The sequence below is a fragment of the Piliocolobus tephrosceles genome, chromosome 1 (genome assembly GCF_002776525.5).
Source record: "Piliocolobus tephrosceles isolate RC106 chromosome 1, ASM277652v3, whole genome shotgun sequence".
NCBI lineage: Eukaryota > Metazoa > Chordata > Mammalia > Primates > Cercopithecidae > Piliocolobus > Piliocolobus tephrosceles.
This window is the reverse complement of record NC_045434.1, coordinates 220,449,212-220,476,730: the sequence shown is the minus strand read 5'-3', so window position 1 is coordinate 220,476,730 and position 27,519 is coordinate 220,449,212. Positions and strand designations below refer to the sequence as shown.

Here is a 27,519-nt window from a genome sequence, read left to right as displayed (position 1 = left end):
GGGGCGGGGCGGGGGGGACCAGCAGGAATGCTGTGGCCATCCAGGCGAGGCCACCCAGACCAGCGGGTCATGAGCTGCTGGACCCTAAAGGCCGGGGTCAGGGAAGACTCAGGGCTCTGGAATCTCCAACAAGACAGTGGAGTTTAAAGCTCCTGAGACAGAGAAGGCATCGGAGAGGATGAAGCCTGGAGAGCCGGGTTCAGAGGGCAGGGCCAGAAGAACAGGTGGAGACCAGGCCGTGTGTGTGACCAGTAAGGCAGGCAGGGAGCAGATCCTGGGGCCCGGAAGCCCCCTGAGGATCAAGGATGACGCAGGCCCCTTGCCAAACGTTGCCGAGGCTGAGTAAGGGGGCCCAAGCCCCACAGGCACAGACATGGGACCCTCACGGCCCCCAGCGGGTGCCCACCTGATGATCACGCAGTCCAGGAAGTCCGTCAGGCGGCCGTTCTGGGTGATGTAGGAGAAGTCAGGGAAGCGTCGCTGGGAAGGACGTGAGACTTCAGGCTGCGCCGTGGTCTCCAGGCAGCACCTGGGACCACCCACGTCCCAGGGAGGGGCCCCCAGGAAGGGGGGTTCTGCGTGCAGACTCAGGCTGGGCACTGCCACCCCGCAGGTGGCACCAGGACCCCTGGCTGCTCACAGCATGCAGAGGGGCCGAGATTACCTCCAACCTCACTGACAGATGTGAGCTAGAAGCTGAGCCCAGGGTCTCGCTGGGCCCTGGTGCTGTACTGGAGCCCAGCACCAGTACAGGGGCACCTCCCTATGCAGGGGCTCGCCTCGGCCAGGCCCACCCATCCCTGCTACCCACAGGGTGCAGTCGTCCAAGCACGACCACTGCTGCCCACTGCCCCACTGTCCGGCTCTGAGTGGGCGCCCAGGGTCTGGCTGCAGACGGCCGGCCCTCCCGGCCTCTGGGCCTCCTGCCCGAGGGACTCACGTCGTCATTGAAGCCCATGTGCATTCCGCAGTCCAGCATGACGTTCTTGCCCGCAATGGAGACCAGGATGCAACTTCGGCCTACATCCTGGCCAGCCCCTACTCGAGGGCGGGCAGGTGAGAGTCAGTGCTGCGCCCCCCGCACCCAGCTCCCTGTGCTGCCTCCCCAAGCTCTGCAGGAGCCCAGTGCACTGAGGAAACCAGACCGAGGCTGCTGTGTGGACAGACACGTGGGCCAAGAAACAGGGCCACCCCTACTCACAGGAAGGGGGACACAGAACCACGCCCCACACCACCACATCCAGGGTGCAGGCCGGCAGCCCACACGCTCCTCCCTGACCACCTCTCATGGTGGCCGTGGCCTGCTGGCTGAGTAGCGGGCACTGTGTTGTGGTCCTCAGCCCCTCAGAAACAAGGGCTGGTCTACGGGGCCAACACCTCAGTCAGAATCACACCTGGGCTGTGGCTGGGCCCTCAGCAGAGCTGCAGACCAATGAGGTCGCCTCCTGTAGGATCTTTCCCCAGGCAGGCAAGGGCCTGAGTGCCTAAGTGCTGGCACTGGCTGTCCCCTGGTGGTCGGCTGTGGACGGATGTCACGCAGCCTCGGCCGTGCCACACGAACACAGTGCCGGTGGTCCAGCAGTGGCCGGCGTGGGCAACACAAGCCCCATGCCACTGCACACCACGCAGCCCCCAACACAGACCCTAATCTGCGGCCCTCCCACACTCCTGACAGCCAAGCAGCCCTGCCCAGCTGCTCCAGCCAGAGGCCTTGGCCAGCCAAGGCACACTCAGCCCCCTCATGTGACCTGGGGGCCCACAAGGAAAGGGCCACGGCCCCTGCACAGCCTGCGCCTGGGCGGGAGTCTGATGGCAGTGAATGGCCTGGTTTTCCCCTTGAACCCCCACCCACCTCCCCCGACCAGGCACCTGAAACGTCCAAAGCCAGCACCACCCATCAGGATGACGGGGCCACAGCTGAGGGCCTGCCTGCCACGAAGGGGGGGGTCTCAGGTTCTCTTCTAGGCCTGTTCCTGCCCCCACTGGGTGTGAGCTCTCTGAGAGCAGGGTCTCAGCTGTCTCCTCCCTCTGCACCTCCTACCCCCAGCCACGCCAGGCTCGCAGAGGCCCTCTTCACCCGGCATCTGTGGAAGGGAGGGCCGCCCCTCTTCCCGGCCAAGGACCTGAGGCCACAGAGGCACTTGTGGCCCTGAGGCGTGGGGCCTGGGTCGGTTTTCTGAATTCCAAAGCCCAATCCTGAGGTATGGCAGTCCCGCCTCCCGACAGGACCCACAGTGATCCCAGGGAACAGAGCCTGGAGCTACAGGAGGGGACAGGGCTGAGAAGACAGAGGAGGCATCCCTGTCTGCAAGGAGACAGCAGACAAGGGAACAAGACACCTCAAGTACACCAGATGGAGGCTACTGTGACAGAGAAGAGCAAGGTAGGAAGATGAGGAAGCCTTGAAACTTCCAGAACCATGACAGGAAAGTGCTCCCTGAGAAACCAACTTTTGAGCAGGATGGGGGAGGGGGGAGGAACAGGGTTGGGAGGGATAGGCAGGGTCAGGGGACAGTCACGCACAGGCCAGGGCGTGGGAGTGACCCCAAGGACACAGCACTGGCCCAGTAAGCATGGAGCCCAAGGCGGTCCCTGGCACAGGGAAGTGGTGAAACAAGAGTTCTGCTTTGCCGATACCCTGGCTGAGGTGACCTTAAGAATACACCCAGGTACAGACCGGGGGCAACTGAAACCACATGAAAGATCAGACTGTCCAGAAAGTGGGTAGAACAGGCGGCCAAGAGGCCAAATGGGAAAGGGGCAGTCTGGGAGGACCCCGCAGAGGCCCCAGAGAGCAGGGGAGGGCAGCAGGGCCCACGCTAACGCCATGGGGTGTGCACAGGCCAGGGGTGTTCATGGCACAGTGTCTCCGCCGGGGCAGGAGGCACCCCTCCAAGGAAGCGCTCATGCCATGAGGAAGGACATGGAATCTCGTCCCAGTGTCTGTGCTAGAAGATGCCCTCGACCCCCTGCCCCGTGGAAGGACCAGGTGTCAGGACAGCACAGGGCAGGCACATGTGGAAAATGCCCAGGACATCAGAATGGCTGGCCACCAACACCATGTCCCCCCAGCTGTTTCTGAGAGCCTGGATTTTGACTAATTCTTTCCTCCTTCGCATTGTTCTATACTGTTAGGACTTTGACTTTTTTTGAGATATGGTCTTGCTGTCGCCCAGGCTGGAGTGCAGTGGCAATCGTGGCTCACTGCAGCCTCAACCTCCCGGGCTCAAGCAATCCCCACAACTCAGCCTCCTGAGTAGCTGGGACCACAGGCACATACCACCATGCCCAGCTAATTTTTGCATTTTTTTTTTTTGGAGTGATGGGGTCTTGCCATGTTGGCTAGGCTGGTCTTAAACTCCTGGGCTCAAGCGATCCTCCCACCTCTGCCCTCCAAAGTACTGGGATTGCAGGCGTGAACCACAGTGCCCAGCCTGTTAGGACTCTTAAGAGTACACATTTGTGTTTTTTGCTGTTTTTTTCAGTGTTGCAAATATCAAGTAGAACAAGAGCTGAACTGAGAGTTGACTGTAATTTGGGCGTGAGCACAAACGGTGGTGGACAGAAAGCAAGAGGTGAGGAGGCAGAAGCGGGACAGCGAGACTGGGGGGCTGAGAAGCTGGGGGTCTGCTAGGCTGCGAAGCTGGAGGACTGGGGGGCTGAGGGTTTGCGGGACTGAAGGGCTGAGGGGCTGAAGGGCTGGGGGGCTGGAGGCGGCAGCGCGCCGCTCAGGGAGGTCAACGCACCAACGAAAGCGCACAGCGAGCGCGGAGGCCCCGCGGCCCCATCTGCGACGTCCCCTCACGGCCGCCTAAACCTCGGGGCTCGCGTTCTCGAGTCACTGCCGGAGGCCGAGGGTGCAGAGACTAGGCCGCCTCTCGGTTCCCACCAGGGCCCACGCCGACGCCGGGAGGGGCAGACCGAGGACGCCCGCGACGCGCACCCGGCTCCATGAGAACCAGGAGAGAGCGGGGCGTCCAGCCCGCCCGGAGCCGCATACGGAGCCCGCCCCACAGCCCTGCCGGCGGCTCCCACTCACCCAAGGGCGTGACTCTGATCTCAGGCATCGTCTCCGCCGCGCTCCCAGACCCGTGAGCCCCGCGCGCGGTGATGCACTGCGCAGGCGCAACCACCAGGGTGTCAACTTCCGGTGCGTTAGCCGGAAACGCGGGTCTGCTCGCCGGGCCTCCTGACTGGGCAGCATCCAACCAATCAGGGCAGTGGGCGAGGGCGGGGCGGGGCGATGGGCGATGGCGGGGCCCGGACGGCAGCTGCGGCCCACGTGAGCGGCTCCGGCTCTCCGGCCGCACCTTCCCAACCCAACCGGTAGCGTACGGAGGTCGCCGAGGGGCCGGGAGCGGGAGGGGATGTCGTCCTTCTAGGGTGGGCGGGCGGCCGAGGACCCAGCTCCCGCGCAGGACGGAGCCGTGGCTCAGGTCGGCCCCTCCCCCGCACCACCCCGGGCCTCCGCCCTTTCCTGGGCCCCTAGGTGGAGCAGGGACCCGAATCGGTGCCCATCCAGTCCGGTGCCCCCTTCCCAGGTGAGACTCGTAGCGCTAGCTCGACAGGGTCTGGTTCCACCCACAAGGCCTGGGGCGCCGTGGAGGCCCCGTCTTCTGCCGTCCCCCCAGCCTGCTGTCAGCCTGTGTGTTCAGGCCGCCCTCGCGCCCAGCCCTGACCTTGGGCCGGTGGGCTGCCCTGGGAAAGGCCTGGAGGTGCCCTGGGTCACCTTCCTGGGCTGGCGAGCTGCCTGCCTCCTGCACAACCGCTGCCCTTCCTGTTGTCCTGGAGCCACCAGCCACAGCTCTGAGAGGCTCCTGGCAGCTCCTGTTTGCCACTGGCTCGGATCTGGGCAGGCAGGCAAGGCCCGCAGAATATCTGGTGACCAAGAAGGAAAGCCCAGAGCCTCAGAGACCGTCTTCTCAGTGGACAAAATTAAGGCCTGAGGAGGGGAGGGGAGTGCTGGAAGTCTGTGGGACTCCATCTTCCTGAGGCCCAGGAGCAGCCATTCCCTACACCTGAAGCCGGGTGAGCTCACACCGGGGCCTCCGCCTGGTGCCAGGCATGCAACCCAACCTGTGGGGCCTGCAAGGCAAGGCTTCAGCACCCTCCAGGCACCAGCGCTCCAGCAGCCTGGGCCACGGGCTGGGCAGTGCTTGTAGCCCATGTTCCCTAGTGATGAAGGGCCCAGTCCTAGGGCGCTGAGCAACCTGCACACCTGCTCCTGGCCAGGAGCTCTCACCACAGCTGGGTACCCTCCCTGTCCCTGCTGGAGTCCCTGCAGCCAGGGAGGGCAGGAGAGGGCTCCCAGCACCAACGGGCCTAGGAACCCCCAGGCCCAATGGGGTAAGGGTTCTTCCTGGTTGAGGTGGGATGCAGCTGAGTCTCAGGTTCCCCGGAGCAGGTGCAGGCCCTTGGGGCACCCAGGGAGACAGGGCAAGGGTGCTTGGCGACACACAAAGCATGGGTGCCTGGATGTCTGTGGAGTGACTGTGTGAATGCCAGCAGAATCCAGAGCAGGGCCTGGGCCACTTGCAGAAGGTTCCCCAGGGCTAGTACAAGGGCCTTGTGGCAATCTTCTGAGAGTGATAAAACCTTTCGCCCGGCCACCCATCCGTGTGGGACGTGTAGTTTCAGCAACAGGAGTGAAAACACGCGTCGGTCCATCCAGCAAGTGCCGGCCCCACAGCCTCTCTTCTGGTTTTGGGGATGCGGCAGTGAGGAAGATGGGGCAGCCTGCCCGGCAGCGTCCCCGCGCCCCACACCCATCTCTGCTTTCCGCTGTGTCTGTTTCCTTGCCTACAACTTCAGAACTTTCTGTCTTTGTTGTCATCTGACCCCACTCCAGATGGCTGTTCGCTCACTCCCTGTGCACCCAGGTGCCTAGAATGGTGCTTGGCTCTTGTCAGGGGCTTAGTATTTCTCCAGCTGGTAAAAACAGATATAGCATCTAGAGAGAAAAACAAAAACAGTCAAGAAAGCACCAGCAGAGACACCTGCTGCAGATGGCATGGCCAAGTGGTCTGATAAAGCCAGAGGGGGCCACTCTCAGGGTCAGCAGGGACTGACGTGGAGTCAGTGGCCTGATCCACAGGAGGGGCCGTGCCAAGGTCCGTGAATGCGCAATCCTGATGAAGGGCGGGTCAGGGTGGTGTGCCTGAGAGCCTGCGGCTTGGCTGGGAGCAAAGCCAGGTGGCTCCTGGGAGGAAGCTCCATGAGGGGCATGAGCAATCAGTGAGCAGCAATAGGGTCGCAGCTATTTTGTTCCCCTCCAACACACAGAAAATGAACCACAGAGCAAGCTGACCCCAGCGACGCAGCCTCCCAGCCCTACTGTGTTTCCGTTCCTATCGAAAAATGGATGACTCAGAGACAGGTTTCAATCTGAAAGTCGTCCTGGTCAGTTTTAAGCAGTGTCTGGATGAGAAGGAAGAGGTCTTGCTGGACCCCTACATCGCCAGCTGGAAGGGCCTGGTCAGGTGTGTGCACTGGGGCTGCCTCCTGAGGTGGGTGCTCACCTGGCCCAAGTCCCATATGTGGCATCTGCCTCCCGACTGCCTGTCCCCACCAGCTTTGCTGCCTGTTTCCAGATGGGTGTGAGCCCCCGGAGGCTGGGCAGTGTCCCCTGCACCCCAGGCGGGCTGCCCCAGGCCTGGGCAAGGACTCGAGCCCCGCTCCCTTCCACAGGTTTCTGAACAGCCTGGGCACCATCTTCTCATTCATCTCCAAGGACGTGGTCTCCAAGCTGCAGATCATGGAGCGCCTCAGGGGCGGCCCGCAGAGCGAGCACTACCGCAGCCTGCAGACCATGGTGGCCCATGAGCTGAGCAACCAGCTGGTGGACCTAGAGCGCCGCTCCCACCACCCCGAATCCGGCTGCCGGACCGTGCTGCGCCTGCACCGCGCCCTGCGCTGGCTGCAGCTGTTCCTGGAGGGCCTACGCACCAGCCCTGAGGACGCACGCACCTCTGTGCTCTGCACCGACTCCTACAACGCCTCGCTGGCCGCCTACCACCCCTGGATCGTGCGCCGCACCGTCACCGTGGCCTTCTACGCGCTGCCCACACGCAAGGTCTTCCTGGAGACCATGAACGTGGGGTCCCCGGAGCAGGCCGTGCAGATGCTGGGCGAGGCCCTCCCCTTCATCGAGCGTGTCTACAATGTCTCCCAGAAGCTCTATGCCGAGCACTGCCTTCTGGACCTGCCCTAGAGGCGGGAAGCCGGGGCCACACGGGCTTTCCTGCTGCAGAGCTGGGCTGTGGCGGCCGGGCTGAGTCCCATAGCACAGCTTTCTGGGCACCCCAGGAACAGGAGAGCCACTGTTGCTCCTATGAGCTGAGCTTGTTAGGAACCACAGACTGTGACATAGAAGGTGGCGACCAGCCCAGAAGAGGCCCACCCTCTCGGTCTGGAACAAGACACCTCAGCCATGACTCCCCCTCAGCCTGTTACACACGTGCCAAGCCAGGCCTCGCCAGGGTGCAGAGCGGAGCAGGCAGGGGTCGGGGCCGGGCCTGCAAGGTCCCAAAAGGTCGCCACCCCCCAGCCTGTGGGGCAGATCTGCGAATCGGGGTGAAGTCACAGGTCCCGGGGTGTGAAGACTCCATCTGTCCTCCTTTCTGCCAGCCAACGTGTCCTCAACTCAGGCCAGGTCCTGGTACCCCATGCCTGCCCAGGTGGGCAGCCCTGAGCCCAGGGGACTTAATCCCATCCATGACCAGGCTGGCAGAAACCTCCCAACAGCGGTCTGGGCACCGTGGGCTCTCCCCACCTCTCTTGCCTTATTTGCCCCTCAGCGTGCCAGGCAGACTGGGGGCAGGACAGCCAGAAGCTGAAGCCAAGGCTCCTCGCAGAAGGCCCGGGAAGGCCCCGCCCTCGGGACAGCCTCCTCTGAAGCCCTGCACGGCCCCAGTTCCCCAGCGGATGCAGCAGGCTGCCTCCCGCAGCGGCTGTGGGTCCGCACAGCACAGCCCGAGACCCCCAGGAGCCGGGACTCTGCTACATGCAGTGAGACGTCGTGTCCTTTCTCCCCCTGCCCCTTGATGCCCCCTCCCCACAGTGCCCAGGAGACCCGAGGGGCACGGAACAGGAGAGCCTGGATCCTGTGGGCCAGCCAACGGCTACCAAACAGCTACAACCAGCCCAGCCACTATCCAGTGCCTGGGGCCTAGCCACTGGCTCTTCACAGTGGACCCCAGCACCTCGGGGTGGCAGAGGGACGGTCCCCACTGCCCGGCAGACGCGCGAGCTTCTGGAGGGCAACCCATGTGACGTCTTCCAACATTAATAAATCACACAGCCTCCCAGGATGGGGACGTTGGGGTGCACTGGGCGCCTGATTCCCCAGGAGGGGACACAGGGTCACCCAATGAGGGCGGGTAGGGCCCTCACCCCAGTGACACAGCTGAGGTGGGTGCACCTAACTCCAAGGGAGCTGAGGCCCCACTGCCAGGCTCAGGGGGCCGTGTCAGCCTCAGGGCACAACAAACGCCCTGAGAAAAGGCCAGCCTTGGGGGCAGGGCTGCTATGTGCCTGTTTCCCCCGCAGAGATCCCATCACTACACTACATTGTACAGGTGAGACAACAGAGACACAGACTCACCCAGAACCAAGAAGCTGGGTCGGGAGGGCAGGCAGGGTCAGGAGGGCAGAAATCAGCCTCTTCATGCAAAAGAGAAGAGGCCTGCATGGGACATGTGGGTGGAGGTGGGGGCTGCTCCCAGCCACAACAGTGACCTGGACAGGAAGGGATACAATTCAGCAGCGTCTTCCTGGACACCACCCCAACCTCAGGGTCTGTGGGAGCTGCACTTGGTGCTGGCAAAGGCTGCTGACTGCTATATGGGCCGGGAGAACCGCCTGGGTCTGCATGGGCCCCAGGGCAGGGCTTCCTCCAGGTGTGGCCTGTGCATGTGCCATGCGTGTATGCCGTGCACGTGTGCCATTTGTGTGTGCCGTGTGCGTGTGGGCGGTGTGTGCGTGGGCCGTTTGTGCTGTGCACGTGTGGGCCATGCACATGCTGTGTGCATGTGTGTACCATTTGCGTGTGCCGTGTATGTGTGCTGTTTGCATGTGCTGTTTGCATGTGCCGTGCACGTGTGTGCCATTTGCGTGTGTGCAGTTTGCATGTGCCATTTGTGTACTGCATTCCCCTGTTCCTGTGTGCCAGGTTCATATGTGTGCCATGCTCCTGTGTGCATGTGTGCTCAGCTAGTGTGTGCCATACATGTGTGCTGTGGTCATGCATGTGCCTCACGGGTCCTGCCTTACAGCACTGTGGGGAAGAGGTGCCAGCCAGGGTGCACCTCCTGGCATCTGCTAGGTCTGCCGGGCCCCAGCTGAAGCTGAGTGCCCCCCAGTTCCCCTCTGAGGGCCTGCACCTGGAGCCTGGTGTGTCCCCAAGGGCACCCCCAAAGCGAAGCAGGCAGAGGAGGCGCCCCGGCCCCGCACATCGGGTGCTGCTCCAGCCACCGCTCATTTGCCTGTGGTCCTTCCTCCCTCGTTTGCATGTCCCCCTGGCACGCAAACTCTGTCCCCAGCAGGAGCCACCTGTGTGCCTGCCAGGCAGTAGTAGCCCAGGCCAGGGTCAGCAGTGTGAGTACAGCTGGCCGTGTGGTTCCTGCAGCTTCTAGACATCAGACCCTGGCAGAAGAAGGGCTGAGACCCTCAAGGAACTCTGCTCCCAAGCAGGCTGGGAGGGCACCACCGCCACCCAGGGTCCTCCCCAGCTGCAGGGTGGAGGCCTAGCTGGCCGGCTGGTCTGCAGGCCTAGGGGGCCCACCCCTGCCACCCCCAACTCCGGCCAGCACAGCCTTGAGTCGGAGCCAGAAGCTCCCAGGGCTGGGTAGGAGGCATTTCCGTGCCTATGGAAAGCCCCAGAGCTGGGTGTCTCTGCATCCCTCCCATGCAGCTGAGACCTCAGAGCCCCGGAGGCCCCTTTGCCCTCTCCCCTCTCCACAGCCTGCCAGGCAACTCCAGGAATGGGGGGGTGGTGAGGGGCTCGGTCACAGGCGGTGAACAAGGCCACGGTCAGCAGAGCCTGCCTGCCGGTCAGTGCTGGCCATAGAGCCTGGCAGTGGCCTCAGGCAGAGTCTGAAGTGCACAAACTTTCAGGCCCAGAAAGCGAGGACACCACTGGGGCCCCAGGGTGTGGCCAGTGAGGATGGCAAGGGTTTTGCTAAACAAATCCTCTGCCCGCTCCCCGCCCCGGGCTCTCTCCACGTGAGGCCCCACTCAAGGCAGCCACCTTGCTGGAAGCTGCCTCTGCCATGCTGGGCCCTGCTGTCCTGGGCCTCAGCCTCTGGGCTCTCCTGCACCTTGGGACAGGGGCCCCATTGTGCCTCTCACAGCAACTTAGGATGAAAGGGGACTACGTGCTGGGGGGACTGTTCCCCCTAAGTGAGGCCGGGGAGGCTGGCCTCAGCAGCCGGACACGGCCCAGCAGCCCCGTGTGCACCAGGTATGGAGGTGGGACAGCCCGGGTCGGGGTCAGGGTGACCAGGCCTGGGGTGCTCCTGAGCTGGGGCTGAGGAGGCCATCTGTGGCTCCATGTGGCCCCAGGTTCTCCTCGAATGGCCTGCTCTGGGCACTGGCCATGAAGATGGCTGTGGAGGAGATCAACAACAGGTCGGACCTGCTGCCGGGGCTGCGCCTAGGCTACGACCTCTTCGATACGTGCTCGGAGCCTGTGGTGGCCATGAAGCCCAGTCTCATGTTCCTGGCCAAGGCAGACAGCCGCGACATTGCCGCCTACTGCAACTACACGCAGTACCAGCCCCGCGTGCTGGCCGTCATCGGGCCGCACTCGTCAGAGCTCGCTGTGGTCACCGGCAAGTTCTTCGGCTTCTTCCTCATGCCCCAGGTGGGCGCCCCCCACCATCACCCACCCCCACCCAGCCCTGCCAATGGGAGCCCCTGAGTCAGGAGATGCCTCTTGGCCCCTGCAGGTCAGCTATGGCGCTAGCATGGAGCTGCTGAGTGCCCGGGAGACCTTCCCCTCCTTCTTCCGCACAGTGCCCAGCGACCGTGTGCAGCTGACGGCCGCCGTGGAACTGCTGCAGGAGTTCGGCTGGAACTGGGTGGCCGCCCTGGGCAGTGACGACGAGTATGGCCGGCAGGGCCTGGGCATCTTCTCGACCCTGGCCACGGCGCGCGGCATCTGCATCGCACACGAGGGCCTGGTGCCACTGCCCCGTGCCGATGGCCCGCTGCTGGGGAGGGTGCAGGACGTGCTGCACCAGGTGAACCAGAGCAGCGTGCAGGTGGTGCTGCTGTTCGCCACCCCGCGCGCCGCCCACGCTCTCTTCAGCTACAGCATCAGCAGCAAGCTCTCGTCCAAGGTGTGGGTGGCCACCGAGGCCTGGCTGACCTCTGACCTGGTCATGGGGCTGCCCGGCATGGCCCAGGTGGGCACAGTGCTTGGCTTTCTCCAGAGGGGTGCCCAGCTGCACAAGTTCTCCCAGTATGTGAAGACCCACCTGGCCCTGGCCGCTGACCCAGCGTTCTGCGCCGCCCTGGGCGAGAGGGAGCAGGGTCTGGAGGAGGATGTGGTGGGCCCGCGCTGCCCGCAGTGTGACTGTATCACGCTGCAAAACGTGAGTGCCGGGCTAAACCACCACCAGACGTTCTCTGTCTACGCAGCTGTGTACAGCGTGGCCCAGGCCCTGCACAACACTCTGCAGTGCAACGCCTCAGGCTGCCTCATGCAGGACCCCGTGAAGCCCTGGCAGGTGAGCCCGGGAGATGGGGGTGTGCCGACCTCTGCACGTGCCCGGGCCACCAGGCACGGCCACCGCGCCTGAGCTGGAGGTAGCTGGCGGCTTAGCCCCATCTCCCGCCCACAGCTCCTGGAGAACATGTACAACCTGACCTTCCACGCGGGCGGGCTGACGCTACGCTTCAACAGCAACGGGAACGTGGACGTGGAGTACGACCTGAAGCTGTGGGTGTGGCAGGGCCCAGTGCCCGAGCTCCACGACGTGGGCAGGTTCAACGGCAGCCTCTGGACAGACAGCCTGAAGATCCGCTGGCACACGTCCAACAACCAGGTGAGGTGAGGGTGGGTGTACCTGGCGTGCCCCTGTGGCAGCCCCTGCGGCAGGGTGCAGCCTGGGGGTGGGGGCCGTCCCTGTCTCCCGCGGGCATGCCCAGCCGAGCAGAGCCAGAGACCAGGCCTGTGTGCAGAAGCCCGTGTCCCAGTGCTCGCGGCAGTGCCAGGAGGGCCAAGTGCGCCGGGTCAAGGGGTTCCACTCCTGCTGCTACGACTGTGTGGACTGCAAGGCGGGCAGCTACCGGAAGAGCCCAGGTAAGCCGCCTTCCTGGCAGCGGGTGTGGTAACGCAGCAGGGGCCGGTCCGGCCATGTCCTAGCTCTGAGGCCAGAGCCCACAGGGGACAAGGCCGGCACCCTTCTCCTCCTCTCTCACAGATGACCTCGCCTGCTCCTTCTGCAACCAGGACGAGTGGTCCCCGGAGCGGAGCACACGCTGCTTCCGCCGCAGGCTTCGATTCCTGGCATGGGGTGAGCCGGCTGTGCTGCTGCTGCTCCTGCTGCTGAGCCTGGTGCTGGGCCTTGTGCTGGCCGCTTTGGGGCTGTTCATTCGCCATCGTGACAGCCCACTGGTTCAGGCCTCGGGTGGGCCCCTGGCCTGCTTTGGCCTGGTGTGCTTGGGCCTGGTCTGCCTTAGCGTCCTCCTGTTCCCTGGCCAGCCCAGTCCTGCCCTCTGCCTGGCCCAGCAGCCCTCATCCCATCTCCCGCTCACCGGCTGCCTGAGCACACTCATCCTGCAGGCGGCCGAGATCTTTGTGGAGTCAGAACTGCCTCTGAGCTGGGCAGACCGGCTGAGTGGCTGCCTGCGGGGGCCCTGGGCCTGGCTGGTGGTGCTGCTGGCCATGCTGGTGGAGGCCGCACTGTGCGCCTGGTACCTGGTGGCCTTCCCGCCGGAGGTGGTGACAGACTGGCACATGCTGCCCACAGAGGCGCTGGTGCACTGCCGCACACGCTCCTGGGTCAGCTTTGGCCTCGTGCACGCCACCAACGCCACACTGGCCTTCCTTTGCTTCTTGGGCACCTTCCTGGTACAGAGCCGGCCAGGCCGCTACAACCGTGCCCGTGGTCTCACCTTTGCCATGCTGGCCTACTTCATCACCTGGGTCTCCTTCGTGCCCCTCCTGGCCAATGTACAGGTGGTCCTCAGGCCCGCCGTGCAGATGGGTGCCCTCCTGCTCTGCGTCCTGGGCATTCTGGCTGCCTTCCACCTGCCCAGGTGTTACCTGCTCGTGCGGCAGCCGGAGCTTAACAACCCCGAGTTCATCCTGGGAAGGGGCCCTGGGGATGCCCGAGGCCGGAACGACGGAGACACAGGAAATCGGGAAACCTGAGTGACCCTGATCCTGCGACCTCAGCCCCGGTGAACCCAGACCTAGCTGAGCTCCCCCTAAGCCAGCAATGACCCGTGTCCCCCTACAGACACCCTCCTGCTCTAGATTCTGACCCCAAGTTGTCTCCTGACCCTGACCCCACAGTGACCCCTGCGTCTGCAGCACGTGGACACCCCTGTGACCATCTGGGCCCCAGAGCCAAGCTCTGTCCCTGTCCCTCTGTGCCCAGACCAGGCCTGCCCCGGTAACCCAGACGCACTGTTCCGGAAGGAGGCCCAGAGGGCTCCCAGGGTCCCCACAACCCACACCATGAGCTCAGAAAAAGGACACAGGGAGGCCCCAGCCAGATGGCTGCAAGCCCAAGCCAGGCCCTGTCAACCTGACCATGCCCTGCCAGGGGCCCCCACCCAGCACCCCGCCAGGCACAACAGCAGTGGGAGACTGGGTGGGGGCACACAGGTATATGCCCACGGCAGAGCCCGCCCAGGTGGGGGTGGCACCCAGCTTCCTTCTCTGCCCTGGTCCAGTGGGTAGACAGCATCGTGATCGTGACTGTCACCAGTACTAGGGACAGTACTGGCCCAGGTGGGGTGGGGGCGGGGTCCAGCACCATGGACAGAAAACTGCCCAGCAGGGGCCAAGGTCAGCGCCCCACCAGGCCCACAGGGTCTCGGGTCAGAGTTCCAGGGTCAGCTCCCAGCAGAGCCTAGAGGAGGCCGGACCAGCCCCCCCCATGCCTCATTCCAAGGCAGCCCAGCTGCAGAGAAGGGGCACAGGCCACACGTCTGTCCCATAAAATTAAACGCTTTTTAGTGTTTAAAATAAGCAGCATTTACACAGAAGCAGCTCTATGTTAACCATCTAGACGCTGGGACTTTGATACAATATCTACAGCGCAGACACGTGGGGGCCAGAGACGCCAGGAAGGCCGCGGTTGTGTGCAGGCTGCGATGTGTGCACGCACCAAGGACAGGCCAGCTGACCGCCCATCTCCCCAAGACCTCCCTCCCTGCGGCAGCTGTGCACATTGGGGCCCCTCGACCCTGCAGGCCACGGTCCCTCCCTGCCCTGGCTGGGACACGGTGGGCAGGATGTCCAGCCCTCTCTCATCTTCCCGTCCTGTCCTCCACATACTTTCAGACTCGACTGTGTTGCTGGAGGGGAGAGGAAAGGTGCAGGCTGCTCCAAGGGGCAGGGGCAGGTGGGACGGCTGACAGGGCCACCTCCTCCCCCGAGCCACCAGCCAGGCAATAAATAAATAAATTAGATTCCTACTCCGGACAACCAGAGGGACCAGGGGGCTCCAGCTCCACCCCCAGGAGGCCCGGTCCTGGGTTAGATGGGTGGAGCCTGTGCACTGCAGGGGGTTGCCCCGCATGGGTCACTCTGGGGGCCTGTGCACAGCTGTACAGGAGGTGGGGGTCAGCCCAGAGCCCAAGGGGGTCTTCCTCATCCTAGGAGGGATCACCACCAGACACAAGGGGTTGGGAGGTCCCTGAGGCTCTCGCTGAGGGGCAGAGGAGCGCCCGCAACACGGCTGCTCAGAAACAGGTGCTGTCAGGAGCCGGAGCAGCCAGGCTGCTGGGGCAGATGGCGGTGGTCCAGCCTGCCCCCCTACCCTGCCTCCCGGCCTGGCCCTGACTAAGGCAAGCCCACACGAGCTCTTCGTGCAGCAGGACCACTGGCTCCCCATCTTGGGCAAGGCTGGGGGCAAGCGCCACGTCACATGATGTCCACGAAGAACTCACAGGGGTTCCCCATGGCCTTCTGGAAGGACTGGCGGCTGCCTGTCAATTCTGGGGGGACAGCAGCCAGCTCCCGGACAGGGGGTCCCCCAGGTGGCCCCCCGACCACCGTATAGGCCTTGGTCATGGGGTGGGGCGGGGGGAGCCCTGGGGCGGTGGCCGAGGCCTGACTGCGTGGGCTGCTGCCACGGCTGAGCTGGCCGGCCGGACGCTCTCGCCAGCTGCTCCCCACCCCGCTCGGAGCCGTGTGATCCGATTCGCTGCCGCTACCCCCGGCTCCCGCCGCCCGACGCTCCTTCTCACGGCCTGGGGCCCGGCGGCTGCTCCGGGTGGACCCGCTGCTCTTGCTCCCTGGGGGTGGAACAGGGTGGGAGAGGAGACCGTCAACACCAGGCCTGGTCACGTCCAGAACCGCCCCCGCCAGGCGCCAAGTGACCGGGCAGGAAGGGTGGCCCGTGCAGGACGGGGCGGGGTGGGGCAGCCATGCAGGAGCGAGGACAGGGCCGGCACCCCCAGGGTCACAGGGGCAGCTGCAGCAGGCACGCGCTGGTGGGGGCAGTAGCAGGCGGGCAGGATCCTGGAGCTAGCTGGGCGCCCCCACGCCTCACCCCGATGCTTGAGCTGAGGGTCTGGTCTTGCGGCTGAAAGACTGAGGTGCCAGCGAGGGCCCCTCGTGCCCGGTGCCCCCATGGCCATACTGGATTCCCCACCGGAGTCCCCACTGTCCCCCCAACCCAGGGCCTTGGCCGACGGACGACTCAGCTCAGCCCCGTCCTGGGCTCCCGAGATGCAGTGGGAGCTGGAGGGCATGGCCAGCTGGGGACATGCTGAGGAACGCCGGGCGGGACCCTGGCTTACCGGCCCAAGGTCCACTCCGCTAGTCCTTCAGTCTAAGGCTTGTTCAGCACAAGGCAAGGGATAGCACGAGTTACACGCCCGGCTGCCCGGCACCTGCCCGGCACCCACCCGCCACCAGTGGGGCCTGACCGCGGGCTGGGTGGGGCTTAAGTGGGCACAAGCACCAGTCGAGAGTCAGCAGACACCCAGCGTGGCCTCTCTGCGGCCCTACACCCTCCAGCCACCTCTCCTCTCTCGTCCTCCTTCCCGGGCCCTCCGGGCTGCCACCTGCATCCCCCCGCCCGGGCCTGCAGACACCCCCGCTGGCCTCACCAACCCCACCCACTGGGGCTTCTGCTCCACCAGGCAACGCCTCAGGGACACCTTGGATCCCCCCGCCCCCCGAACCCATCCCAGCCACGGGCACACAGCTGTGCATGGCACCATCCACATCGGGCTCCCTGCCCGGGCTGCAGCTGCCACCCTCTTGTGTCCTGGGGCCTAGAAAGTGACCCTGACTCCTTGGTCACCCCTGCCCTGTCCTTGTCACACAGCCCTTGGCCACATGGTCTCCTGGCCTCCTGCCTCTACCATAGGAGAAGCACCAGCCACCACCCCTACCAGGCACAGCCACCCAGGCCTCCAGGCTCCCAGAGGCCCCTCCTCCCAACCCCACCCAGATGAGGTGGGGTCCAGGCTGTCCCTGTGTGAGACGCTTCCCTGTCCTCCCCATTCACACTGGCTCCTGGATCCCCCTGGTACTTGCCCTTTCCAGAAGGGGCCCACCCAGGGCCCAAGCACACAGCAGGAGCATGGAGTGGGGTACAGCAGAGAAGCGGCGCAGAGCAGGGGGGTGGGGTGGAGCTGAAGGCGGAGCAGCAGGGGGTGGGGTGGAGCTGGGGGCGGAGCAGCAGCGGGTGGGGGCGGGGTTCTCACCTTCACTCTGCTGACTCCCGGTGCTGCCGCTGCCATAGCTAAAGCCCGGGTCCTGGTAGGCAGGCGGGAAGCAGGGCGGGGGCCCCGAGTACTGGTAGGGATAGCCCTGACCCAGGGGCCAGGGTGCAGCCGGGTGGGGCAGCGGGGCCAGCGTGTCCTGATCCGAAGCCCCACTGGAGCCACTGTTGAGGTTCAGGGTGGCGAGATCTGGCGGGGGAGGGTAGGTGAGGGCCGCGGAGGGGCCTCCGGCGTTCCCCTCCCCCGCGCCCTGAAGCCCGCGGCCCCCACTCACTGCTGCACAGGTCCCCGAAGACGTAGTAGCACTGCTCGGAGAAGGTGATCTTGTTGACCGTGTGCCGCAGGAAGCCGTGCTTCAGCAAGCTGCTGGCGTACTTCCGGGCCTCCCGCCGCTCCTTGAAGCCCTCCACGTGTGTGTACAGCCAGTCCACCACGTCCGCCCCTGGCCGGCAGCAGCGGTCAGCCCCGCCCCGGGCACGCAGCCCCGCCCCTGGCGCTATCGGCCCGCAGGGACGGCCACTCACCGATGACGGCGTTGGCGATGGTGATCTTGAGCCACATGCGGTCACGGATCTCCAGTCCCGAGTCCGGCAGCTGCATGACCCGGACGACGGCACCCATGTCGCTCTTCACCGTCAGCGGCGCCTCCTCCAGCTCTGCGAAGCACAGCCCCGCCTCAGCCCCAGCAGCTGAAGGCTGGGGGACTCAGGGCCCTGCACCCCCAGGGGAGCCTCTAGGCAAAGCCAGCGCCGGGGGCCCAGGCTGGAGGGTGCATGACAGCAGGCCCCCGACCCACTGCAGGATGGACCCCCGTGAGGTTGGGGCGCGGGCAGGGGTATTGGACATTTCGTCTCCTACCCCTGCAGACACTTTTCATCAGGATGCTAGGCACAAAGTGGGCTGAGGACACCCCACCCCGCAGACCAGGGCGTAATGAGAACGGGGCAGGCCCCTTCCCCTCCCCGCATGCCCCGCCCGAGAGCGCAGGCAGTTAGTCATGTTAGCGGCAGGAAGCAGAGTGGAGACCTGGCCCCTGCCTGGGACCCCCTGAGTGCGCCTCACATAGGGGCCCCACATACATCCCCTGCTCCCAACACACAGACCACGAGCAGGGTGGGCTGCGCAAGGTGGGCACGGGTGCCTGTGCACACACGTCTGTGCAGGGTGTTGGGGACGGGAAACACGCACGTCACAGCCCCATGACGGCTGCAGGTGGCCATGCCGGGGGCTGGCAGAGATGCCCCCTCCAAGTCTTAGTTTCTGCTGGGGCCCTCGGGAGCTGCCACTTACGTGGAGCGCCAGGCACGGAGCTGGTTAGTGAGGAGGAGCTGGTGCGCGTGACGGCACTGGAGCAGGGGCTCGTACCGTAGCGGGGCAGGGCTCCGGTCAGAGCCGCCGTGTGGGACAGCCAGGCGGCGGGATCGATGGGCCGCACCGGGTCAGCTGGGTGGCCGCCATGTGGCGATGACGACAGGTGGACAGACGGACGGGGTGGGAGGGCAGAGCGCAGGGCACAGAGGAGAGAGGCCTTCAGGCTGGGTAGGCGCCCCCTCCCCATCCCGCCCCGTGTACCCCAAGGGTCACTCACCCCGTGGGATCGTGAAGTAGCTTCGGGGCGTTGGGTCCCAGCACTTGGCCACGGTGAGGCTGATGGGCCTGCAAGAATGGTGGTCACACAGCAAGGCCCCCATGGTCCCCCCTGCCCGGCCCCTCCCGCTCCAGTGCCCCCAGCGCTCACCCCGTCTGGGACACGATCTCCCGCAGCACCCGCACCGCGTCATCGTTACTCATGTTCTCAAAGTTCACGTCGTTCACCTGCAGGGGTGGGGATTAGGGTGGTGCAGGCAGGGTGTGCAGCTCAGTCCACAGCCCCCACAGACCCACCCGCAGCCACACGTCACCCTGTAGCCCCCACAGACCCACAAGCAGCTGCACGTCACCCCAAAGCCCCCACAGACCCACCCGCAGCCGCACATCACCCCAAAGTCCCCACAGACCAACCTGCAACAGCATGTCACCAGGCTCGATGCGGCCGTCAGCGGCCACTGCCCCACCCTTCATGATGGAGCCGATGTAGATGCCGCCGTCTCCGCGGTCGTTGCTCTGCCCCACTATGCTGATGCCCAGAAAGTGATGTCTCTCTGCGGGAAGAGCCGTGAGCCACGACCAAGCCCCGCCCCTGCCCCTAACCCTCACCCCATGAGCCGAGCGGGGAGCTGCGGCCACGCCCAGCCCCTGCCTTGCCCCCACCCCTCGCCCCGAGGCCTCACCCATGTTGAGCGTGACAGTGACGATGTTGAGAGACATGGTGGAGTCGGTTATGCTGCTGAAGGAAGAGGCCTGCGGAGGGAAGGGGGGGCACGTGTGAGGGGCACAGGGTTGCCTGATGCTGACTTCACCTCCCCAGCCCTGCCCCGCCCCGCCCCACCCCGCTGCCTACTCGGTCTGTCTGCCGAAGGCGCTGCTTCCTCCGCCGGCGTTTGTGCTTCCGGATGAGCCTGGATGAGGTGCTCTGCTCTGTGGAGCTGCTCAGCCTGGGGACAGGCCGTCAGAGCTCAGAGAAGTTAGACATGGATGGGGGGGCTGTGGGGGGGTGGGACTCCGCCCCCCACAATGCTGGGTGGGCTGAACCTGGGAATCGGGTGTCCAGGCCAGGCTTGTTCAAAAGCAGGCTCAGTGCCTGACGTCCACGCCCCAGGCCCTGCACACGTGATGTGCACGTGAGCACACACAAAAATCCCAGAGACAGGCAAACTGGGCACACATGTAGCCAGCGCCACTACTGGCACACATGCAAACCCATACAGCTGCACACACGCACGTCTCCACACACACGCACACCTGTACACGCACACACACGCACATCCGCACGCCTGCACACGTGCACACCCACACACACACGCCTGCACACATGCACCCGCACACGCACACATGCATGCCTGTACACACGGACGCCTGCACACACACGCCGGCACACGCACCTGCACACACACACACACCTGCACACCTATGCCTGCACACATGCACCCGCACACACACACACCTATACACATGCATGCCTGCACACATGCACCCGCGCACATACACACACGCACACCTGCACACACGCATGTCTGCACACACTCCCCCACACCCGCACACATGCACATGCACACACGCACACATGCACACGCAGACACACACGTGCACTGTGAAAACACACGCACACATGCACAGACATGAGTATCGCACACATTTGCACGCAGGCACATGCAGTGTGAAAACACACCTCATGCGGAACGCGCACAAGCACACGTGCATCATGTACACGTTTGCATGCACACACATGCACGCGCAGACACACGTGTAATGTGAAAACACCTCATGCAGACACATGCGCATCACATACACAGACATTGGCATGCAGACACACACGCACCTGCTCGTGCTGCCATCCTCATCCGAGTCCACAAAGCTGCTGGACTCAAGCTCACTGCTCAGGATGGCGGACGCGCTTTCTGGGGGCAGCCCCACGTCCCTCCGTCGGTCTCCCCTTGGGTGCCCATTGGTTCGGGCGGCTGTGGGGGCAGCAGGTTGGGCGCTGAATGCAGCGTCTCCCAGAGGTCCTGTGTTTGAGGCTGTCTGGCAGTGCTACACGCCTGTGGGTCTGGAAGCTGGTGGCTTGACTGTGGGCTCGCTGGGCCTGAGCCTCCACCCAAGCACTGCCACTGGCTGGGGGACAGGAACTGCTGTGGTAGGAACATGGCTCATGGGGGTCCCAGGGAGGTTGGGGGTCCACAGCAGAGCAGATATGACCACTGTACCCTCCTCACGGTTCCGGCGTCGGGCACGCTCCCGCCGGTGGCTGACCATGGACTCCGTGCCTGTCTCGTTGTCCATCCCGTCACGGCTGCTGGCCACGTTCGGGCTGTACAACAACAGCAGGGCAGGTGGGGAGGCTGTGGCCCCAGCCCCTCATATGCCTCCCAGCCCAGCCTCCCCTCGCTGGTGGGACCCCAGCCCCAGCAGGTGCCACGCCCGCCTACCAGCCCGGGCAGGCCTCCCTCCCGTTGGCCAGCGTCCCCCATGACAGGCTTGGAGTAGCAGGGCCCAGTGCCCACGGTGCCCTTACTGGAAGGAGGGGGGCCGTGAGTCCCCGATGCCGCCTGTCCGCTCCAGAGGCGGGGGCAGGTCTGTGTGGCTGTCCGTGCCCTGGGACCCCGCATCCGAGTGAGCACCCTCAGCCAGGACCAGCTGTGGAGGGAGCGGGCATGTTCAGGGCAGCCCACCCGCCTTCAGGTCGCCTCCTCAGGGCACCCAGGGAACGGGGGAGCCAGCATACCGCCCTATCCGCACCCAGCCTGCCAGGGCCTCCCCACACCCACCACCTCCCCCGGGAAGAGCCCCACGCTGGAACGCTCCCCAGGCGAGCACTCGGGGCCCAGCCGCAGGGGCTCACCCAGGAGACCACACGACCATTGAAGCAGGGAAGCTTGGCGTTGTCATCAAAGATCTCCTCCTTCACCACCCTGTGGGCAGATGCAGCCGTGAGGCCCCACCTGGGGCCTGACCCTGTGGCTCTAGAGGTGAGGCCTGGAGAGCAGGCACCCCGCCTCCCCACACATCGCCCTGTGGACACCCCTGCTAGTGCGTTCTCCTCTCGGGAACCGTCCTTCCTCTCCGTCATATCCTGGGCCACCCCCCCCACGCATGGTGACAGTGGCTGTGGACATCCCCACAGGGGAGGCTCAGTCAAAGGTCCCCAGCCCTCAGGTGGGGGGACAGCTGGGGTGAGGCCTCCTTGGGAAAGCCGCTGTGCCTAGCTGCCCTCAATTCAGACTTACTTATGTGGTGGCCCCAGACGCTGTCTCCACCCCCCCCACCTCATCTGGTCCTGGGGCTTGGAGCCCCCACCAAGAGCTTCCCCCACGCTGGGACTCCTCAGGGCCAGGCCCCAGCCTCCTCAGCAACAGCAGCTACGCCTACCGGGGCCCAAGCCTTCCCAGGCTATTCCCTGTCCCTTGCCCCAAACCACAGGTCCACTGCTCCACCTCCCAGCCAGCTCCAGACCAGCCCCCCACCCCTCAATAGCCAGGGCATCAGACCACCACCTGCACCCACCCCTGCACTCAGATCTGTCATTCCCAACCAGGAGCCCAAATCCCCCAGCAGCCTCCTCTCCATCAGGCCAGCCGCACCCTATGGCCCCACTCCACCCTCCTGACGTCTCAGGAGCACCCTCAGGTCCCAGGCCCTGTGCCTGCCTGCCCAGAGTCAGCCTCTGTGAAGGGGGGCTCTGCCTGACCCCTGCCCTGCACCCCTAGCCAGGCTCACAGTCCATGCTCAAGGACACTCAGACCCGACGGACGGATGCAGGTGGGCTGGGAGGGCACACTGGTTCCCAGAGGCAGCCCACCACCCTCCTGTCCTGTCCACCTAGCCAGGGAGACAAAGACCTCCACTCACCAGGCCTCCCTGCACCTCAGGACCTAGCGGGGCAGCAGGGGACGCAGAGCCGGCAAAGCCCCTGGGAGCGCAAGCTGGCCAGCTGCCTCGCCAGTCCACCCCCAGGTCAGATGGGCTTGGGAATGGGGCAGAGGGCACCCAGGAAGGTGCAGAGGGTCAGGGGACACGAACCAGGAGGAGGCCGGGTGACCTGAGCTCAGAGTTCGGAGGGCAGGGGCAGGTGCCCGGGCCAAGGGGCGAGGCAGGCAGGGCTGTGGTCGACATTCACACTTTGACCTCCGAGGGCCGGGTAGGATCCGGACGCCGCCCCCTGGTACCCTGCCCTGCCCAGCAGCATTTTCCACACCCAGGACTTGGGCCCAGTGGAGAAATGGGAGCCCAGAGACGGGCTGGGCCTGGCCACACACCTGGCAGGAAGCGCCCTGTGGCTGCTAACCCTATTGCCAGCTACAGAGCCATCCCGACCGGCCGCTCCAGGTCCCCTGGCCCCAGGGCACCTTGACTCAGCCAGGCTCCGAAGCGACAGGTAGCAGGAGGCCCCCAGCGAAGTGGCAAACCCACACTCCCACCCAAGCCCTGGCCCACCCACTTGCTGGCAAGAGGCCCCGAGCCTCAGGGCAGAGAAGACAGCAGGCAGGGCCAAAGCAGAGACCCCTCCCCAGCCCTCTGGGGTCCTGCCGCTGCCTCCCCAGGCCTCCCAGGGCCAGGCCATGGCCATGACGCCCCCAAAGAGCAGAGAAGGTCACTTCTCAGACCCCTCCATGTCTGTTGCCCCCACACAGGAGCCTTCCCAGATAAGGCCATGACCCATGCCAGGCTGAGGCTGCCACAGTGAGAGGCTGTCACACCTGAAAGGATGGAGAAACCCAGGGTGAGGCAGGCCCCATGGACACCACGGCCACCACCAACTGCCACCAGGAGGCCAGGACCCACAGTGAGCCCTTGTCTCTGAGGGACCTGACCACAACAGGGTCCCTACCTCAGCCCGACACATGGCCCCAGGTGGCCTGGCCGGCAGCTTCTCCCTGCCGCACCCAACCCCAGCACCTTCTGACTCACCCAACGGAGACAGTCACCCAGCACCCTCTGACTCACCCGAGGGAGACACTCGGCCACCCAGCACCCCAGGGCAATGCCCACCTGGCTTCACCGGCAGGGGGCCCTGCCGCCTCCCACCATCCAGAGTGGCCCAAGCCCGCACTGCCCACCCAGCCAGGGCCTCACGAAGACCCCAGGCTGCCTGGGATGTCCCTGCTCCCTGCCCCCGCACAGATGTCCAGCCAGGGCCCAGAGGCCCTACTCCCTCCGCCCTCTTCAGCCCAACAGGGTGTAACAAGTCCTCCCTTGCCCCTGGTGGCAGGGTGTAGACCCCAGCCTGGTTGGGCCAGGAGAAAGGTAGCAGGACCCAAACAGCACAGAGGGAAGGGTGGGGCTTGCCTGGGGCTCCAGGGGTCAGTGCCCAGGTCCCAGGCAGAGCCCTGCTGTCCTTACCCCAGCCAGATGGGGGAGGGTGCCGGAGGCCGGCCAGGCGTTGGCGGCATACCCACCACGTGGGGTCCCCACACCTCTGGAGCAGCCTCTGCTGAAACTCAGGGCAGCTACCAGGGGTGCCCCTGCCAGCACTGTGCCCCCACCTGGGGATTCCCTGTGAGGCCTGGCTAACCTCTGCATGCCGCCCCCACAGATCCGCCCCGGGGAGGAATCCACTCAGAGGCAGCGCCCTGGGAGCCAGCATGGCCACACAGGATGCAGAGGACCCTCCAGACTCCCAGAGGCCACAGCCAGCTGCCCCAGATGTGGTGTGGTCCTGAACGCCCCCCACTCTCCCAAGGCAGAGATGGAAGCTGGCACGGGTAGCTGGCCCAGGGCAGGCGGCGCAGAGCCATCTCGTGCCCTCAGACCCCCTTGTGCACCCCCCAGGTCAGGGCCCTCAGCCTTGGGGATCTGCGGCCTCTCAAGCCCTGACCCAGGGCCAGCAGCTCTCCACCAGCCTGTCCTTTAGGTGGTGCCGAGTCCTGGGATCTCTGAGCCCCCTCCCCAGGTTCAGGCCACACAGGCTCGAGTGTCCCTGCCTGGCCATGGCTGTGAGGGCAGTAGGTGAACTCCCAACATCAGGGAGGCACTCGGGACACAGAGAGGCTGAGTCAGAGACCCCAAGTGGCACAGCCAGGGAGGGCGGAGTGGGAACCCCCCCAGCAGCCCAGGCCAGGCAGAGCCTCCCCAACTCCACAGCCCCCCACAGCACCACCCAGGGCACAAGGAGCTGTCACAACACCCAGGCCCAGGGCAGGCGGCCCCGGGGACTGGGGCTTTGGGCCCACAGCCTTGCCTCCATCCATCCCCCACTCCTGGGCCTGGGTCATCCCCACCTCGGAGATGAACTGCGGGAGCTGTGCCCAACAGACGGGCTCGATGCCAAGTCCAGCAGGCCCAGCATCCACCACGCACCCAGTAGCGAGGACCCGGAGCCAAACACCCTCCCTCCTCTGCCTCGGCCAAAGGCTGGGCAAGACCTTGCCCACCACCAAACCCAGCACCAGATGGAGACCCTCCCCAGTTCTGCCCTCCTCCCAGCCCTGAGGATCCTAGGTCAAAATACCTGTGACCAGGACATGAAAAGTGGAGGACAGGAGGAGGACCTTCTCCCACTGAGCCGAAGCCATGTGTGGGGAGTGGGGCCCGGCCCAGGGCACGGGGCTGTGGCCACGACCCAGGCTCCCTGCGCTGCAAGGTGGTCAGTCACGCTCTGAAGCCTAGGCCAGGGGAACCAGGGCTGGGCTGAGAATGCAGCAGCAGGGGCTGGTACAGGAACCCCCGACTTACCAGGACCTCCTCAGGGTCCCCAGCCTGAGGCTCCCTCTCTTATGGAGGCCACCCCAGACCAGCCAGGACCTGCCTTCTCTTCCCCCCACCTCCAGCTACATTCACTTGGTATCCAGAGCCAGTGTCTAGTTCAGCTCTCACTTAAGCTAGAGTATGACTGACCAGCCCCTCCCACAGGGGCTCTAGTCCACAAAACAGACAGCGCTGAGAGCTCAGCAAGTAGAACTCAGGAGAAGGGAACAAGGAAGCAATCGACAGGGGTCCTCCGTAGGCTCCTGAGGCCACCAGCCAGAGGAGCAGGCAGGACACAGAGCAAGGCCCCCCATCCCAGCCAGAGGACCTGGAAGGCTACAGAGCAAGGCCCCCGTGTCAGGACTCCAACATCACCCCAGTCCATTCTTTCCAAGCCCCACAGCCCAGCCCAGCCCTGACCTCCGCAGCCCCACTGCCTCCCAGCTCCCTGTAAGCCTGCAGCCTCCAAAGCTGTACACTGAAGCTCCCGTCTCTTTCCCGGCTGCGTCCCCAAGCCTGCTTCGACACTCAGACCTGCCCACCCTGTTCCCAGGCACGGGCACCCCCGGGTCCTCCAAATGTGCCCAGCATATGCAGCCACTGTGGGAAGGTGTATGGGGGCAACAGTCAGGCTGTCTCAGCCCTGGGCAGCCCCCGGTGGGTGTCAGGAGCAGAAGGCGGACTCCCCCCCAGGGCTTCATCCCAAAGCGTGGTCCAGGAGCAGAACCTGGGAGCTGGGCACCACCTCACTATGCATTTATTGGTGCCACATGTTTGTGACAAAAAGCATTAGTGACTTTGGTAGCTTTTGTTAGAATAATAAACTAAGTTAAAAGCAAAAGTACCTGACACATGCCCCATGCCCAGGCCCAGAGAAGCAGGGACTGCAAGGTGCCCCAGTGGGGGAGGAGCCCGGACGAGACTCAGAAAACAAACCGCCTCCTCCTGCCCAACCTGACTGGAGCGGGCAGGAGGGCCGCCGAGCAGAGCGGGGAGCGCCCAGCCTTCAGAGGCTGCCAAGGACGCACCCTGCCCTCTCTGCTTTGCCTGGTGGTGGGGGTGGGGAAGGAAAGTACAGCTGTTCAGATGTCCTTTGGGCCTCCTGAGAGCCCCAGAGCGGACCCAGCTTGACTGGACCTGGGGTTGCCTGAGGACCCTGCAACCACAGAATGCAGGAAACAGCCTTAATGTCAGAATCCCAAGAGGCGGCCACACACAAGGACACAGCTTGCCGGAGGCTCACCTCCTGGGGCCACGAGGCCTGAGCCCGCCCCCAGCACTGTTGAGCTGGGACTGGGGACTCAGGTTACTGGTGGCCAGGCTGGGCTAGGCCAGGCCTCAAGCAGACAGCCAGCCTGCTGCTCCCTGTCCCAGAGGGCCCAGCTCAGCACAGCAGGGGTCTCCTCACCGGGGACCACCACCACCGAGGCCCGGCACTGAGACGCTGACCCAGGCTGCCCCGAAACAGCAGATGGTCTGAGCTGCTCTGGGAATGCAAGTGCTTTGTGGCTCAGTGGGGACGGGGCAGACATGGAGCTCAGAGCAGGGATGGGCGAATAAAGTTTCAAGGCCACCAGTGGCCCTTGACCTCCGCCCTGTCACAGGGACCCCGGAGAAGGGGGCCAGGAGGACCTGTCTTGAGCCCTGGTAAGCTTCTGCAAACCCTAGCAGACAGGTTGGTGAACCTGTCCCCCCACGTCTTCCCGTCCCAGCTAGGAAACCCCACCCTGCTCCCTTCTCACTGACACACACACCCCTGACCCCAGCCCACACCAACGGCAGGCGCTCCCGGCCAGCCCCGGTGGAAGGGATGCGGCCGACCGAGTCTCACCCGGGCCAAGGCAGGACTCGGGACCGGGAGGCTGAGACCAGGGACGCCGGGACCCCAGCCTGCCATTGCCCCACACCACAGACAGGTGGGCGCGCGCCGCACGCGGGCCGAGGCCGCCACCAGCGCCGCACCTGGCGGAGGCGCGGACCGCCCAGGACCCCCACCCCGTCCCCGCGCTGGCAGGTGCGACCCCCGAGCGCGCGCCAGGCTCGCGCAGGCCCCGTGGCCGACTGACCCGAAGTCCTGGTCCATGGACTTAAAGAAGAATTTGTAGGCGTGCACGGGTCGGTTGCTGAGCACGTTCTTGAAGTCGGCTAGCGTGACGCGCTCGGGGGCCACGGGCAGCTTGACCAGGTACGGCGTCTCCTCCTCGTCCATGTGGTAGATGATCTTGGTCTCCGCCATGGCGCGGCGGCGGCGGCGCGGACTCCGCGCGCTCAGGGCCCGGCCCGGGGCTCGGACGCGGGGCGCTCCCCGCCCGCCCGCCTGCGCCC

At 65.0% G+C, this 27,519-nt stretch overlaps 4 protein-coding genes across 8 annotated transcripts in view; 2 read left to right on the top strand and 2 right to left on the bottom strand.

Annotated features, from left to right (window-relative positions):
• The window catches only part of INTS11 (integrator complex subunit 11), a 12,546-nt gene extending 8,382 nt beyond the window's left edge, over nt 1-4,164 (bottom strand). The window contains exons 1-3 of the mRNA XM_023192823.1: nt 4,040-4,164; nt 941-1,038; nt 407-480 (exon numbers count right to left, since the gene is read on the bottom strand). Coding sequence (XP_023048591.1) covers nt 407-480; nt 941-1,038; nt 4,040-4,067 — 200 coding nt within the window. The 5' untranslated portion in view covers nt 4,068-4,164. The remainder of the gene's footprint in view (nt 1-406; nt 481-940; nt 1,039-4,039) is intronic.
• A 62-nt stretch (nt 4,165-4,226) lies between these two features.
• Nucleotides 4,227-8,327, top strand: CPTP (ceramide-1-phosphate transfer protein). Of its 3 annotated transcripts, none has more exons than XM_023192827.3 (3): nt 4,227-4,541; nt 6,283-6,479; nt 6,688-8,327. In XM_023192827.3, the coding sequence occupies exons 2-3, from the start codon at nt 6,358-6,360 to the stop codon at nt 7,208-7,210; spliced, it is 645 nt and encodes a 214-aa protein (XP_023048595.1). In that variant the 5' UTR covers nt 4,227-4,541; nt 6,283-6,357; the 3' UTR covers nt 7,211-8,327. The 3 variants fall into 3 exon arrangements, with proteins under 3 accessions (XP_023048595.1, XP_023048596.1, XP_023048597.1); XM_023192828.3 differs by having other exon boundaries at nt 4,232-4,326; XM_023192829.3 differs by lacking the exon at nt 4,227-4,541 and adding an exon at nt 4,588-5,028.
• A 115-nt stretch (nt 8,328-8,442) lies between these two features.
• Nucleotides 8,443-13,763, top strand: TAS1R3 (taste 1 receptor member 3). Of its 2 annotated transcripts, none has more exons than XM_023192815.2 (6): nt 8,443-8,576; nt 10,561-10,861; nt 10,947-11,729; nt 11,844-12,047; nt 12,184-12,304; nt 12,426-13,763. In XM_023192815.2, the coding sequence occupies exons 1-6, from the start codon at nt 8,527-8,529 to the stop codon at nt 13,376-13,378; spliced, it is 2,412 nt and encodes an 803-aa protein (XP_023048583.2). In that variant the 5' UTR covers nt 8,443-8,526; the 3' UTR covers nt 13,379-13,763. The 2 variants fall into 2 exon arrangements, with proteins under 2 accessions (XP_023048583.2, XP_023048582.2); XM_023192814.3 differs by lacking the exon at nt 8,443-8,576 and adding an exon at nt 9,131-10,459.
• Nucleotides 13,764-14,166: 403 nt separating this feature from the next.
• Nucleotides 14,167-27,513, bottom strand: DVL1 (dishevelled segment polarity protein 1). Of its 2 annotated transcripts, none has more exons than XM_023192821.2 (15): nt 27,261-27,513; nt 21,353-21,422; nt 21,026-21,147; nt 20,718-20,821; nt 20,333-20,471; nt 19,355-19,448; nt 19,185-19,254; nt 18,916-19,055; nt 18,653-18,729; nt 18,503-18,570; nt 18,205-18,357; nt 17,439-17,570; nt 17,189-17,356; nt 16,897-17,103; nt 14,167-15,474 (listed from the first exon to the last, which is right to left on the bottom strand). In XM_023192821.2, the coding sequence occupies exons 1-15, from the start codon at nt 27,428-27,430 to the stop codon at nt 15,101-15,103; spliced, it is 2,088 nt and encodes a 695-aa protein (XP_023048589.1). In that variant the 5' UTR covers nt 27,431-27,513; the 3' UTR covers nt 14,167-15,100. The 2 variants fall into 2 exon arrangements, with proteins under 2 accessions (XP_023048589.1, XP_023048590.1); XM_023192822.2 differs by having other exon boundaries at nt 18,280-18,357.
• Nucleotides 27,514-27,519: the final 6 nt, after the last annotated feature.

Bases quoted from the DNA above. Each gene is read 5' to 3' on its own strand.
- CPTP (XM_023192827.3), top strand. From the start codon at position 6,358: ATGGATGACTCAGAGACAGGTTTCAATCTGAAAGTCGTCCTGGTCAGT. The intron at 6,480-6,687 runs GTGTGTGCACTG...TCCCTTCCACAG, and splicing joins AGCTGGAAGGGCCTGGTCAG to GTTTCTGAACAGCCTGGGCA.
- DVL1 (XM_023192821.2), bottom strand. From the start codon at position 27,430: ATGGCGGAGACCAAGATCATCTACCACATGGACGAGGAGGAGACGCCG. The intron at 18,730-18,915 runs GTTGGTCTGTGG...CCACCCCTGCAG, and splicing joins CTGGTGACATGCTGTTGCAG to GTGAACGACGTGAACTTTGA. The intron at 17,571-18,204 runs GTAAGTGGCAGC...TGTGCTTCGCAG, and splicing joins CTCCGTGCCTGGCGCTCCAC to AGCTGGAGGAGGCGCCGCTG.
- TAS1R3 (XM_023192814.3), top strand. From the start codon at position 10,269: ATGCTGGGCCCTGCTGTCCTGGGCCTCAGCCTCTGGGCTCTCCTGCAC. The intron at 10,862-10,946 runs GTGGGCGCCCCC...TGGCCCCTGCAG, and splicing joins GCTTCTTCCTCATGCCCCAG to GTCAGCTATGGCGCTAGCAT. The intron at 12,048-12,183 runs GTGAGGTGAGGG...GCCTGTGTGCAG, and splicing joins GGCACACGTCCAACAACCAG to AAGCCCGTGTCCCAGTGCTC.